The sequence below is a fragment of the Abrus precatorius genome, unplaced genomic scaffold (genome assembly GCF_003935025.1).
Source record: "Abrus precatorius isolate BTA unplaced genomic scaffold, Abrus_2018 Scaffold3, whole genome shotgun sequence".
NCBI classification, from domain to species: domain Eukaryota; kingdom Viridiplantae; phylum Streptophyta; class Magnoliopsida; order Fabales; family Fabaceae; genus Abrus; species Abrus precatorius.
The window spans coordinates 4811726-4827387 of NW_020874373.1; the positions used below are offsets into that span (position 1 = coordinate 4811726).

At 34.4% G+C, this 15662-nt stretch overlaps 2 protein-coding genes across 5 annotated transcripts; one reads left to right on the forward strand and one right to left on the reverse strand.

Moving 5' to 3' along the window:
• Positions 1-2169: 2169 nt before the first annotated feature.
• Positions 2170-4651, forward strand: LOC113863966 (S-adenosylmethionine synthase). Its single transcript, XM_027497776.1, has 2 exons — positions 2170-2266; positions 3152-4651. Exon 2 carries the CDS (start codon positions 3160-3162, stop codon positions 4339-4341), a length of 1182 nt encoding a protein of 393 aa, XP_027353577.1. The 5' UTR covers positions 2170-2266; positions 3152-3159; the 3' UTR covers positions 4342-4651.
• A 3344-nt stretch (positions 4652-7995) lies between these two features.
• On the reverse strand, positions 7996-15607 carry LOC113863935 (squamosa promoter-binding-like protein 1). 4 transcript variants are annotated; one of them, XM_027497728.1, is made up of 10 exons: positions 14537-15607; positions 14178-14359; positions 12450-13039; positions 11599-11673; positions 11404-11511; positions 11181-11298; positions 10725-10863; positions 10427-10571; positions 8825-9460; positions 7996-8595 (listed from the first exon to the last, which is right to left on the reverse strand). In XM_027497728.1, exons 1-10 carry the CDS (start codon positions 15118-15120, stop codon positions 8152-8154), a joined length of 3021 nt encoding a protein of 1006 aa, XP_027353529.1. In that variant the 5' UTR covers positions 15121-15607; the 3' UTR covers positions 7996-8151. The 4 variants fall into 4 exon arrangements, with proteins under 4 accessions (XP_027353529.1, XP_027353533.1, XP_027353530.1 ...); XM_027497732.1 differs by having other exon boundaries at positions 14268-14359; positions 14537-15554; XM_027497729.1 differs by having other exon boundaries at positions 12450-13027; positions 14537-15554.
• Positions 15608-15662: the final 55 nt, after the last annotated feature.

The window sequence follows — 15662 nt, forward strand, 5'->3', positions numbered from 1 at the left end:
GTCCATATTATAAAAGGGATTATGGGAAATGCACTTGACTGGATTTGACCCTTACATGGTTAATGGGGTTGTTGAGTTCTAAACATACCCATAAACCCATACTTTGTAGCTTCAATTTGGTAGGTCACCAACCTCCTACTTACCATCTTTCAAATAACAATTAATCATAAACTATTTTGTGGTGTTTCCACTTGCAATAATGTGTCAATTGGTTAGCAATATATTCAGTTTTATACTCCATCAGTCATCACTGCCCTAGTTATTATTCTTGGCTTAAGTTTGACTAAAACCATTTTAATCATATACCCATTTTCTCATGTTTATTTTTTTATTTATAAAAAAAATATTTATCACTGTTTTTTTTATTATTAAAAGTATACTCTTTATGTATCATATTAGTTATTACTTAAACACTTTTTATTTGTCATTTTAAAATATTAAAAAAGTGTTTATATATTTGTCAAAAAATTCCTTTATTTCTTAAAAATAGTTTTTGCCAACTAACAACTAATATAACTTTAAGATTACTTATCACTTAATTATTGTAATGAGATTACCACTTTTAATAGGAATATTTTAGTGAAATTTAATTTTTTACTGTAACATTTGGTTAAACTAATGACTTTTAAAAAAAATAAATTGTGCAATAGTACTAAAAGTCATAACTAGTATGAGATAGAGAGAATATGAAATAAAGATTATTTTTGTTAAGTGCATTAATTGTTAATTTTTTTAATACTTTTATTTAGTATAATTGTTACATTAATAAAAAAAACTCATTCATTATCCATATGAGTACATATATTTATTCATTTAATATATGAATTACCAATTTGACCATTTATTATTATAATTATTTTTGAAATACACTTTAAATTTATAATATAACTATTTTTTATTTATATTAATAACTTAATTATCTATTTCTTACTGAAGAAAATATCAAACATATTGTATATCTTCCTAATTCACATTCGTGTATGTTGATAGCTAGCTAAAACAATTATTTTTTCCCTTGCGATTAACCAAAATAAAGATAAAATGTAATTTTAATCGTTACAAAAATAAATAAATTTATTTTTTTCTATTTTTGGTTAATTTTAACTTTTATAAAATTTCAAATATTTAAGAATAGTTCATATTATTATGATAATGTGATACACATATAGACAACATTTATTTATCATCTTAAAGTAATTGTTAATGTGATATAACTAAATACATACAATATTATTATTAAGTAGAGATAAAACTATTTTTAATTAAAAAATATATATTAACACTTAAAAACAACAGTGAAGAGTCAAAATTAAATTTATTATATTATAGCATGAAGTAAAAATATTTTTAAGCTTTAAAACAAAAACCTTTTTAGGTGGTATCTTATCTCAGCTAACCCCGTGGTCTGGTGATGGATATATAGAATCATTCAGGTTCTGTTTATTGACTGAAATTTTGTAATTTTTAGATGGCTTTAGAATATGATGGTCATATTTGACATGCTATTAAGCCATCAACATTGCATGACACTTAGCATATTATTTAGTCAATATACATTTGTTTATTATTTTCTATTCTTAAAAATCAACCAAGTAGATTTGACCGTAATGAATTTATTTTTATATAATAGACTTATTTTCCATTTTCAACATGCATGACACAACCAGAAGGAAACCACTTGGTACGACAAAATTAATTACTCAAAGAGTCAATGTCAATATTGCCTTGTGCTATACCAACACCACCAAGATAAAACAAAAACAATTGAACTACTGTAAATTTGAACTTATTATATATACATGAGACAATTCAAATTTGATAAAATAATATTTTTAAAAAATGTTCAAAAGTGATTTTTTGTTATTTTAAAAATATAAAATCATTTGATATTTAAATATTAAAAACACTAGTAAAGTGTCGAAAAATATTTTACGAACCCGATTGGCACCCTTCAAATCGCAGCACAACGATCAAAATGGAATCTACCTGTATTACACGTTCTGGGTTAAGGTTGGCGCGTGACCGGCAGTATCCGGTTACCGGGCGCTCTCACAATCTCACCAACTCCTTGATTTGGGCGTCAAATCTAACGGCCAAACCGCAGGTTCCGGTGACCGGTCATTGTGGGGCATTGATTAGTATAAATAGGGAGACAGCGTCCTACTCCTTCCCCACACAACACCATAGTCCACTGGAGTTTGGTGAGGTCTGTTTCCAGCGAGCGAGTTTCTCAGTTTCTTTAACTTCTAAACGATACTCGCTTCAGGTTCTTCATTCTTTTCTTCTCCTTAACATTTTCGTTGTTTTCTTTTATTATGTCCCTGTGTAGCATTTAGTTACTGTGTTGAACTGCTGCTTGTCTTGTCCTAAATTTGACCGTTACGGTTATAGATCTGAATTTTTGTTTTGTTTTTTTTTTTCCTTTGTTCTATGATTCTAAATATCGTTGTTTGAGTTTATGAAATGTTGTTGTCTGTCTCTTTTTTTAAATATTGGGACCTTTTACTGTTGGAAGTTGAACTACCCAATCGTAAACCTGTTTCATTTCGGCTTTTGCTGAATTTTGGTCTTTTGTTGCGTAGATCTGATGCTTTCATGAGATTAATCCTTTCTAGCCATTTCACTCTCTCATGATCTAGTTTTGGTGTCTTATGTGATTCTGTTCATTTATATCTAATTTTCAAGTGATTCCAGTTGGGTGTAATTTCCTCTTAGCATCTTAATTTTACGTGCCAATGGTGAAGGAAAGTGTTTTTAAATTGAAACTAATATTTTAGACGTGTGTTGTGCTTGCTTGCTTTTTGGAATTCAAGATTCTGTTCAATTTCATATCTCGGTGCGCTGGGAATCTTGATGTGCTTTGTTATCGTTTTGTCTGCAATTGTTTTATCTGGAACACAAGCTTTTTAAAAAAAAGCAAATCAAGATAACTATTTTAATTAATCTTGACATAAAGTTTCGAGATTTCTTTTTCAACTTCAGCTATACGTGCTTTAATTTATTCCTTTTGTGAAATGATCTCGAATATCAATCAAGTTAATTTCTGTTGATGAGCACCAACAGATGTTTTTATTTTCCCACATATGGTTTTTAAGCTTTGTGTGCTTTGTACTGTAGTTCTAAACGTTTTGTTTTTTGCTGTTTTGTGTAGCTTGAGAAATGGCGGAAACCTTTCTATTCACTTCTGAATCCGTGAATGAGGGTCACCCCGACAAGCTTTGCGACCAGATCTCTGATGCAGTGCTCGATGCTTGCCTTGAACAAGATCCTGACAGCAAAGTTGCCTGTGAGACATGCACCAAGACTAACATGGTCATGGTCTTTGGAGAGATTACAACAAAGGCCAACGTAGACTATGAAAAGATTGTCCGTGACACGTGCCGTAGCATTGGATTCATCTCTGATGATGTGGGTCTTGATGCTGACAAATGCAAGGTCTTGGTGAACATTGAGCAGCAAAGCCCTGATATTGCCCAGGGTGTGCATGGCCACTTCACCAAGCGCCCAGAGGAGGTTGGTGCTGGTGACCAGGGTCACATGTTTGGCTATGCCACTGATGAAACCCCTGAATACATGCCCTTGAGCCATGTCCTTGCAACCAAACTAGGAGCTCGTCTTACCGAGGTTAGGAAGAATGGTACCTGTGCCTGGTTGAGACCAGATGGTAAGACTCAAGTAACTGTTGAGTACTACAATGAGAATGGTGCTATGGTTCCACTTCGTGTCCACACTGTCCTGATTTCTACCCAACACGATGAGACTGTCAGCAATGACCAAATTGCTGCTGATCTTAAAGAGCATGTTATCAAGCCTGTGATTCCTGAGAAGTACCTTGATGAGAAGACCATCTTCCACCTTAACCCTTCTGGCCGTTTTGTCATTGGTGGCCCCCATGGTGATGCTGGTCTCACTGGAAGAAAGATTATCATCGATACTTATGGTGGCTGGGGTGCCCATGGTGGAGGTGCTTTTTCTGGCAAGGACCCTACCAAGGTTGACAGAAGTGGTGCCTATGTTGTAAGGCAGGCAGCAAAGAGTGTTGTGGCAAATGGCCTTGCTCGCAGGTGCCTTGTCCAAGTTTCTTATGCTATTGGTGTTCCTGAACCATTGTCTGTCTTTGTTGACAGTTATGGAACTGGGAAGATCCCTGACAAGGAGATCCTTCAAATTGTGAAGGAGAATTTTGACTTCAGACCTGGAATGATCACCATTAACTTGGACCTCAAGAGGGGTGGGCAAAGGTTTCTCAAAACTGCTGCTTATGGACACTTTGGAAGGGATGACCCAGACTTCACCTGGGAAACTGTGAAGCCACTCAAGTGGGAGAAACCCCAGGCTTAAGAGGTTGTGGATTTAATTCCATCCCTTCAATGGTTCACTTACTAGGTGTGGATGAATAATATGCGTGTTTAGTATGCTTGCTCCATCCATAGGTCTTAATACCATCCCATCATCATACCTAAACTGCTTTTCTCTTTTTCTTTCTTTTCTCCTTTTCTCCTTTACACTTAAATTTATTTTTTGTTTGATGCAATGTTATACCGTGTTGGTGCAATGAAAATTTATCAGAATTTTGTCCCAATTGGTTGCAATTTGAAGTGGTGACATAGCTTTATGCAATGTATTTGATCTAAAAGCAAAGTATTCTTTCACAAAATTGAAAATTTGTTTTCTTTGATCCTTAAAAACTAAGCGTCAAGAGAGAATTGCTAGAAGTAATCACGAGTAAGATGCGGGTTGATTTGGAAAAGGGGCTGCTGATTAAGTTCTGCAAGTAGAAATTGTAGGTACTAAAATATACTGATTAAACGGCCTCAACCTATGATGAATTAGAGCTTTATCAAATATATGAACGCGGTAAGTGGTAACCACGATAAAATGTTCTCTGTTGCTTAATTTAAAAGTATAAAAGGTGGTTTTTAAAATTACAATAAATAAATAAATAAAATTTGTTAAAAGTGAGCAGTATCGAGTATAAAAAATACAGAAAAGAAATATTTACACCACTTCAATAGTTGAATTCCAGAAACTGGTCAATGGCAGTGATTGGATTCAAATCCTAGTGCCATCATTGTGTTGAAATAACAAATCGATCAACGTGACTTGTGTTGAACTCAAGAGCGGCCGAAAAAAATGGAATCGAAAAATAAAATGTTCAACGAGAATATGTAAAGTATGGACATCATCAAAGATTGTTTTTTAGACATAATTTGATGCTCAGCAATTGATTTATCTTAAAATATATGAAATGATAGAATTAGTCAATTTAATTTTGTGTGTATGAACAAATTTTTAACCGAGCTTTTGCTAATGTTTCTTTAATTTTTTTTTTATTAATTTATACTCTCATGTGGATTAGAGAAATGTTTAAATTATATTACTTTCTCTAAGACTTATACTTTCTTTTCCACAAAGATAAAAGTATTGTAGTTTAATTTATTTTAATAAAAAATGTGTTACAATAACTAATTATAAACGAACCTTTCAGCTCTAGGGATATTTTGTATTTTATAAATTTAGAAGATAAAATGATGTTAGAAACACCTTTTATATTTGTTTTGGAACTTTATTTTAAATCTTCATTTTATTTTTTAAAATAAAAAACAAGTTGAAAATTAATGATTTTGTTGATAACAATTTTTAAGATTGATTTTAAACAACTAAAAGCATGGAATTTTTGTTGAAAACAAACGTACTAAATTAAAAATATAAAGAATTGGAATAAGTATTTTTCAATAAAAAATTTACTTTAAGATACTAATTATTTCTAAGGGTTAATATAATATTAACATTTTTTAATTAGTTATCAATGATACTAAGAGTCACAAAGGTTGAAAATTTATCTTTAAATAGTTTTCTCACATAAAAAAAATAAACTGTAGCATATATTAATCTCTTGAAGAAAAAAGTATAGTCTTTTTTTTAAAAAAATAAATAAATAGAGAGAAGAGTAATGCAATTTAAGAATGTACTGAATACACTTTTAATTTTGAACCCTTTATCTTTAGAATTGTTATTGTGAGTCTAACATCTCAAGCAAATGGAATTGAAATCCTCTCTAGGTGATCTTAAGGATCAAATTTATCATTTAAACCCAATTATATCACTCTAAACGTCAATGCCCAATTTACTCTAGAAAATGTTTAATGATAATAAAGCTTCTATTGTGATGTGATTTAGTTTTGATCACCTCTTAGTCATAAATATCCTTAGATATGGTTAGTTTAGACACACTTCGGATATTGACTGATTACTTTTTTTACACTCTACTGTAGCATTGCTTATCTCTTGAGTTGTTTATCTCACACAGAATAGCAATTATTTTCATTTCATTTTTCCTTTTTGGTATATTATTGATACCCCATTTAGAAACTTCGGAAAGAAAAATAATTGTCATACATTTTTTATATATTTACGCAATTTTTTGCATTAAAATTTTATAGGAATTGTTTCTGGTGGTTCAAGAAGAGCATTCGTATAACCCTGTAAGTATTTTGTTGAAGAATGGTACTGTTGTGTACCGATTCCAGTAGCGTAAAGAAAAATGTGAATAAAAGTTAAATGGAAAAGAGTATTTTGCTAAGTGAAATTGCCATTTTTAAAAAAAAAATTCTTGGACGATTTATATCAACGAGAAATAGTCACTGGTGCTGCATACTTGATGCTTAAAAAAATGCTCTTTTCTAAAAGCAAACCATCACTTTTCTTCTGCTTGGACATATTCCATTTCACCATCTATTCTACGGTACATAACTTGTGGATAAGCTAAGGAGCTAGAAAGCATTCATATTATGTGACATATGAATATTATACGATGAAGATATGAAAATATGATAAATTTTAAAAATTATAAAATATGATGAGACTGCAATATAACAAATTAAATTAATGTCAAAAGTATAAAAAATCTTAAATATCATTTACATATAGTAAAACATAATTTAATTATATTATTGTATTTTTATTTGTATTAATATTAAAGGTTAATAAATAAAATAGACTGAACTATGTTTTTGGTCCCAAAAATATTACATTTTTTTTTATTTTATCCTTTAGTTTTAAATTTTTAAAATAAATTATTTATACTATATTTTTCTTGACAAAATGAACTCCTTGAGATTTTTGTTTCTCATTTTAGTTCCTAGAAATATCTTCAATATTTTCAGTCGATTTAAAAATCACAATTTCCTATTTGGTCCTCCTAGATAACATGAATTTTTTTATTTGATCTCCCTAAAAAGGACTAGATAAAAAAAAAACTCATAATATTTAGAGAGAATAAATAAAAAAGACTTTTGAAACAAAAATAGTTTATACAAAAATTAAGAATTTTTAAAGATCAAAACTTAATTAAGCCAAGAAAATAATGAGCAAATATAAATAAAAATATCCAACACAACTAAATGTTTAATTATTAGTATTTTTCCGTATACATAGTACCTTAACATGGAATTTAGCGTAAGAACTCCATCAATTCAAAATTTATACATATTTCTTTTTTTCTTTCCAAAACTAAAGCTACTCCATGCAATTATCACATCTCAGAGTTTTCTGGTGGAGGGAAAATTGTACATCATTTGATTCTAGTCAGTTTCTTCGTTACCTACTGATTTTCTCAAGCAATTTTTTTTTGTTTTTGGTCTGTTTTTGTGTAGATAACAATATTTTTGTTATTGTGGGAAAGTGGAGATAATGAACTATGCATTTGACATTGAAGGGAAAAAAAAACCTAAGCATTCCTTTCAGAAGATAAGAAAAAAGATACTTCCCAAACATTTTATGAACCCAAAAATTTGTACCTACAATACAAAAAAATGTATAAAAATTCACTTTGCATATTTGTTAACCCTTTCGATTTCGTTTATTGCTATTTAAATGACATTATTTACTAAGGATTTGCTGAAACAATCGAGTGCGCTTCAGCTTGTGTTTTATTGGAACCACGTCTAACTACCAAATGAAGTTTGAGAATAAAATAAAAGCAAACTCACATGGATCTCACAAGGAAGCACATCAATAATAAATATGTAAACAGCATTGCATAATTTAGCCAATACAAAGAAACAGTCCTACAAGAAATCTCAGTCATACAGTTCTATGAACGCATCCTATTACATTACCTATCAAATTTAAGTTGTAAGTTAATGAAGCTCAGCTTGTTCCGAACTCCAACGATTCCCACCTGAAAGGACGGAATACATACAGAACTTCGGGTGAGCTTTTAAACAGAAGAGCCACACAGACACAGACTGCTGCTATGGCTACCATTGACAGCATTGCAGGTTTGTATACCAAAGACTTGCCTACAGCAGTTCTACAAGACAACTTATGATCACAGAGTTTGCAATGCTTTTGGACATATTTGACATCAGTCTTCCCAATCTCAAAGCTAGTGGACGATTCATTTTGCTTCTGGTTTGTACTGAACCCTGTTAGATTGCTCGGAATCTCAACCACCACATGAGTTCCTCCCTGTTTTTTGTTGATTTTCTTTTGGACCAAGTGAATGTAAGTATAATGGCCACGTAAACGTGCATAATCCTCAGGTGTGGAGCCTGTGCTGTCACGAGCACTCTTCCATGCTTCAATTCCAACCTGAATTAAAAATCCCGAGTTATAAATAAATATAACTAACCTAAACACCATACTCCTGGTTGAAATGATTTTGACAATTCAAATAACAGTTAACACGCAGGATTTGGAATATAATGGATTAAAATATGTTCAAGAATTAAATGTAGCAAAGATACAAATAGAACCTACAAGATAACCTCCCCACCCTACTAAATAACTCTATTCTTAATATAAGATAGAAGAATTTTACCATGCAAGGATCGTTAGTCAAAGCATCCAGAACATCTTCAGAACCATCTTTCCCAGCTGCTATATGGAGTGGTGTCAAGCCAGCAGGACCAATAACATCAGGTGTAAACAAGAAGCTTTGATTCTCTTCATCAACAAGTACCGTGTCTTCAGCTCCTAGTTTATCAGAAATATTCTCAGGAACAAATCTCAAAAGCAGCTCCACCAACTGCCTGCTATTTCTCCGTACAGCTCTGTGAAGGACACCCAGCTCTGAAAGTGCAAGATACAGGGAAGGGTGATCTCCTGTACTCACAGTTCCATCAAACAGAAGGTTCAATAGTTTTTTAACTACTGCACACCAATCATGGTCCACAGAGAACTCCATGAGCCACTTGAATCGGTTTAATGGGAACAGATCTGCGCCAGAGTTCAAGTGAACCATCCTAGATTTCATTTGGCTTCTGTGGAGAAGCCAACCCATTTCATGTATAAAATCCATAGCTTGGTTTCTGGCCTTTATTCTTCCATCCCCTTCAATATCTGGATCAGTATCACTTAATTCTAGTAAAGGCTCAAGCACACAGATTTCAGAGCAAACATCCTCCTCCACAACTATAAAAGGAAAAAAGCTGCTGCTCAAACCCTGATCCTCAATCTGGCATTTTTAAGAAAATCAGAAATATAAAGTCAAATGCATAATATTGATGCAGACCTTGTTATCTTCATTTAAGAATATCATAAATTTGTAAGGATGCATGTAAATGCTGATAAGAATCAAACAACACCTGGATATAAGGACATTGACAACCATCAGAGTAACCAGAAGTGCATGAAATTGTATAAACTAAAAACTATAAAGCATGAAATGTGTTCACACTGCTTGAAGATCATAATTTAGGTAGAATACAACAACAAAGGATAGATAACATCATAACACATTCATGCACCTTTATTCCTTTATCATCTTGTATGGTATAATAACAACATCCTTCTTAACCACAAGCACACTGATACTATCCTAATTTGATCCAATTCACTGATCCTATGATTAATAAAGCACACCATCACTATTAGTCTTAAGAATAAGGACTCAGGCGATATGTAAGGATACAATCAATAAGGTAGTCCAAACTATCAATGCAAGATATATAACAATGACTCTCATTACAATCAAATGAATGCATGACCTAAAAACCAACTCTGGCAGTGGCAAGGGTCTTGTTCCTTTGCTAAAAATAAGAAACTAAGCAGCCAAAGAAGTTAATATTACCAATCTAATGACTAATATGTACAGTACTAGCTTTGTCTCCCCAATAAACAGAAGAGATTATGTTATGCATAAAATCCAAGAGCCTAATGTAATGAGATCTGTTCTTTAGCCAGTGTTATAAGAATATAAAGGAGGTTGCATTATTCCAAGGTCAGGGCACACCACAAGCCTCAGCAAGGGCGTACAGTGGTAGTTATAGATGCCCCATCAATGAAGAACCACCAGCAGGAACAGAATACAAGATGTTTTCATTGATGTTCAATCCTACCAGTTGAGTCAACCTTATTGGCAGGTTGCAATTGTGTTAAATATTGAAATATTGAACTCTTAGAGTGAGAGAAGAAAGAGCACCTCAATAAATCCTCTTCCATTCATCACAGGGACAGAGCATGAAAACTGGATGCACTCTAACTCATCAAGATCTTTGGAGCATTGATCCATAGACTCACAAGCATCTTCACAAACTAGATAACTCCCTTCTATAGCACATAATAACCTGAAGGAATACGTAAAAATATAAAATAAATAAATATATAATATATTTAAATTTAAACCAAATCATGGAGAAAGAGTAGGTTCAACACACTAAATTTAGCTTTTAATTTACAAAAATGAAAATTTTTTGCATTTCACAGAGAAACAGGACTACCTAGTGGCAGGGCGAATCAGGTTGATTCCCTTAACAGAAAATTGAGCTGTCTTTGATGCCGGTACAGCAATTGGACTAACACTCAGAATCTTACTATAATTACTTCTGGAAGGCAAGGATGCATCTATGACAACCTGACCTGCAGCAGAAAAGTTACAGTAAATAAACAGTACCTATTCTGATTGATATGATTGATGAGAAGCCCATTAACATTAGATCAACACCCAATCATGTCCATCAGTTCAAGTTATTATATGACAGCAGCTTAACTTAGATGTGGATAAAAGTCCTTGATGTAGATGATATGTCACTGAAAGGACTTTACACTTTTAAACAGTTAATATATTTAATTGTGCAGAATAAGGACTGATGGACTTAATAGAATACTGCAATAAAATTTTAACTCCTGTTATCTTGACACCTAGCAAAAACAACAACAGACACACGGCAAGAGACCATTGAAAATGAAGGCTATCTGATGCTGCACCCTGATATGAACCCATCCAGTCCTCCAAAAATCATCATCCGAGACATCCAGAAGTCTATTCAAACTGGATGCCAAATCATAGCATAGCTGTAACAAAACAACCACATGTTATATTAGGTCAACTGTGTTCCCTGATCATAGAAACAACCACACACACATAGAAGTTAGTAGTTTTAGAAGAATAACACTTACTTCCTCCCACACAGCCTCAGCCTGACGCAGATAAATGGTCAAAACAATACAACCAGGCCGTATGTAGCCCTCAATATCAGTAGGACTGTGTGATAACCAATCTAGAATCTGGAATCCAAAACTTTGCATGATTAAATTTCAAGAGAAACAAATAAATAACAGTTACTCTTAGATGCTTTAAAAAGCTTAACATACCTGTGCTCTAAGTACAAGAGGAAAATCATTTGGTTCTTTACCAAAGAGTTTGAAAACAATGCGGTCTGTGCGGCTCTAAATGTTAGAAACAAACATATTAGCTGTTAAATAATGACAATCTCAAAATCCTATTAATTAAACACATAAAAGGCATTGTTCAAGCAAATACTAGAAGGATTTAAATCCAGAATGAAATTTCATAAATTGAAGGCATTAAAGTAGAAATATTTCTGCAAGCTAAAATAAGTAGCATAATTTCTGACACCTAAGGTCTGGCATGGTCTAGCTCAGCATAACTATTGGGGCCTGAACATCATGTGACATCCTCAAGTGAGGTGAATGCTTTCATATCAGTCACACAGCAATCTCCAGGCATGCTATATAAACCAAGACTGATGAGGAAGATCAAAATACTCATCTCTAACTCTAATGCTTCTTCCTCAGCACAAAATATCATGCCTGGTTCTGCTAGTCTCCGTTCTCATACTTGGCCCACCTCTCCCCTATCCCCTCATCAGGTCTACAGATCTCCCTTACATAAAAAAGAAGCAAATAGATTCACCCATTTGAAATTCTAAAGCAATGTTACTTTTTGGCTTCTTGTCAAGTATGAGTAAAAAACTAGTAATGTCAAGCCACCAAACTATGCATGAGTGACATATTAAGACAGCACCACTAAGTCTAAGAATCCCAACCAGAAACACTGGTAACTTCTGCAAAATATTGCCAATTTCTATAGGTCACAAAATCCCAATCATGGGGGATAGGTGTGTGTATGAGGACTGCGTACATGAGCACAAATACAACAGCCAATCCCGAATAATGCTGCAAATCCTGCAATACAAACATACCTGAGCTTCTCCACTGGAACTAGAAGGGGACTGGGCAGATGCAGAATCTGAATTTCCACTTGTTTGAGGTGGACTTGACTGATGAGAATCTTGTTGCATCCATGGGTAATCAAGAGAGCTAGTAGTACCCAGATTTCCAGACACAGGCAACCTTTCTATGTCTTCTATGCCATCATCTGAGTCAACATAAATGTCATTCAGATCAAAGTTATTCATCTTGGTCTGTCCAGCAGTACTGTCTCTGGCTTCTGAGTAAGCTGGAGGGCTATTTGAGACACTGGGCTTTGTAGAAGACACTGTTTGCTGATCAGCAGCCCTAGCATCATGTGCGTGCATCACTTGATGCTGAATTTCACTAATAGAAACTGATTGATTCTGTTTTGTAGTAGTTGGAGAGCCTTGAGAACCATTTGAGAATAAAGTAGAAACCACCTCGGACTTCCCCGATGACCTCCCTTCTTTCAACAAATTCTCTGGTTCCCGTAAAAGTTTTGACAAGTTCTTGCTCCCTTGTTCACCATTCTGACTAGCAAGACTCTTTAAAAGATGAGTCAGCAGATCCTGATCTGTGTTCTGATCTGACCTGTCAGCTATAGTTCATAAAAATGTCATTATCCATCCCAAAGTTACCTCAGTCATAGCAGAAATACAAATCATATAAATGGATTAGAAAAGATTCTCAAGAAACAAAAATAATTAGAAACAAAAAAAATATATACAAGATGCATGCATGCATAAACACACATTTGATCATTGAGTCATTTCCGTCATCCCTTATCCCTAAGCTTACCAATATTCAAGAGCACTTCAAGTTCTCACAGTCGTTCCCGGGGTTTATTATAATGTCTTCTCTAAGTGGCTTCCTCTCTATTTCAGTTGTCCATTACATGGAACTAAGACATATTTGGTGGCACCTCAGGCCATCTCTTCTGAGCCATTTCAATCTTGCTTCAACCAATTTATTTACTGGTTATTCAGATAACTGAAGAGCATTTCACTCCAAAACCTGCCCCTCAAGGTACTAACGATGGTTGTGAATGCAAACTAGTAGTGTGATATGCTCAAGACTAAATAGGCGATGTCTACTAACGAAAAGCCCAAAACATACCATTTTGCTTGCCCATTTCTAAGTTCTAACCAGTTAGGTATAGCTTCTTCTCACTCTAAAAAACTAAAAGTCTCTAAATCTCAATCATTCTGACAATTTTACACTGGTAAGAACTGAAAATCCCGTGACAGCAGCAATGGTGACAAATCAAGCAATATGCACCTCTTGTGTTCATCCTATATCTCATCTGACCCTTTATCTTCAACAGAAATTAAGTGAATAAACTTAAACCAATTCTTCAACAAGAAGTGAAATAGAAGCTTAGGGAAGTAATATGTTACCAAGTAGTTACAAACAACTCTTTGTGAAAATCCCGACCAAGAACTGTACTTGCGGCTTAACAGTTTACTTTGGCTAACTAAGCATGAAATCACTCACCATACTGAAAATGTCTTCCTCTATATCCTTGACAGAATATAGTTTTTAAATCAAATTTGCAAATGAACAAAGTACCCTTCTACAGCTATCAAATGGCTGCCAGTACCATCAATTACAAAATAGTTTAAATTAATATTATGTTTTCAGCATCTCAAACAAGAGAAGCAAGCATAAATCACCTCACATAAATATGGAACCAACTCTAGACTCCATTACAGAGATAAGACCAAATAAATACTTACAATGCATATTTGAAAGTATCTTCAATAAACTTATCAATAGATAACTACTGGTCTGATCATCGTTTAGCGAACTTCCACTGGGAACAGCACCTTGATTTGTTTTCCTCCTTCGTTTATTGTGGCCAGCCAAACGCCTTCTGCAGCTTCTCTTTCCTTCGTCAAACTCTTGAAGCATGTGAAACCTGTAGATAAAGTAAAAGAATGTCACAAAATAGAACGATCTAACCTGAACTTGGAAATTAGCAACATTCTGCCAAACCCACCTGTACTTCTCAGCCATTTATTAATCCTATTGTAGAGTAAATTTGGAACTGATTCACTACAAGGATGATTCAAAACAACCAAGAACATGAACTTACCTACTACACTGTTGGCAGAACCGCTGCATTGCATTCCCCACAAGGGCCTTACTGGCCTTGGAGTGCATCTCACAAACTTTATGACGTCTGTGATAATCTTTGGCATTGCTGAGATCTGTGCCACAGTCCTCCACCTGACAAATAGCTCGATTCGAAGTACCCCCGGCTACTCTGCTTTTCTTCCCATTGGTTCCTTCCCAGCTTGCAATTTGAGTAGCAACAGTACTACCACCAACACCCCGCCCACCACCAATCTTTAAGCTAAGACTACCCGCTTCCTCATTCAACCCTGTTTCATCCTCCACCACAACAACCCTCCTCTTCCTCTCCCCTTCCTTGTTCCCCCGTCGAATCCCGAGATCTACGTCATCAGAGCACGAAGATGAACTATTGGAGTTGGAGGAACCCCCAGGCACAGGGAAAAATTGCCTATGCTCCGGCACTGGACTCAAAGGCCTAGCAACGAAAAGATCACCATCCCATTTCCATTCATTCAAATCCCACTCAACAGTCCTCTTCCCCACACCCCGCAAATCAGAGGAACCGTACAAATGAAAAGCTTCTGCCCCAAATCTAGCTTCCATGTTGACAACTCACAGCTCAATTGGAATCAAACACTAGAAGAAGTACTAAATTAAATGGACAGCTGAAAACGAAAAACAGATAATCCGAATCAATCTCCCCCAAAAGTCGAGAAAGACTACACCGACGCAACCAGGGTTCCAATTAAGCGAAATCCACATAGCTACTTAGGAACCGTAACCAGGTAACCTGAACTACCGAGTCTTCCCTTTCCATAAAAAAAAATTGACTACAGAAAGATGCTCTTTGTTTCTCTTGCCATAAAACTGAAAATAAGATTGAAGGAGCAGAACCTTCAAGTTAAGAAACAGAAGGAAGAAGATGGAGGGTGAGTGAAATTCGGAAAGTGCGGCAAGCACAGTTGGGTGAGGGTGAGCGAAGAGGTGTGTTGATTGTGATGGGAAGATGAATGTGAACGTGATTTTCTTTGCGTGACAAGGAAAGACTTCTGGTAATGGATGGTATGGTACCATGATATTGATATTCTATGCTGTGATGTACGCACAATATTATTATTATAATATTAATAATAATGTGTATTGTA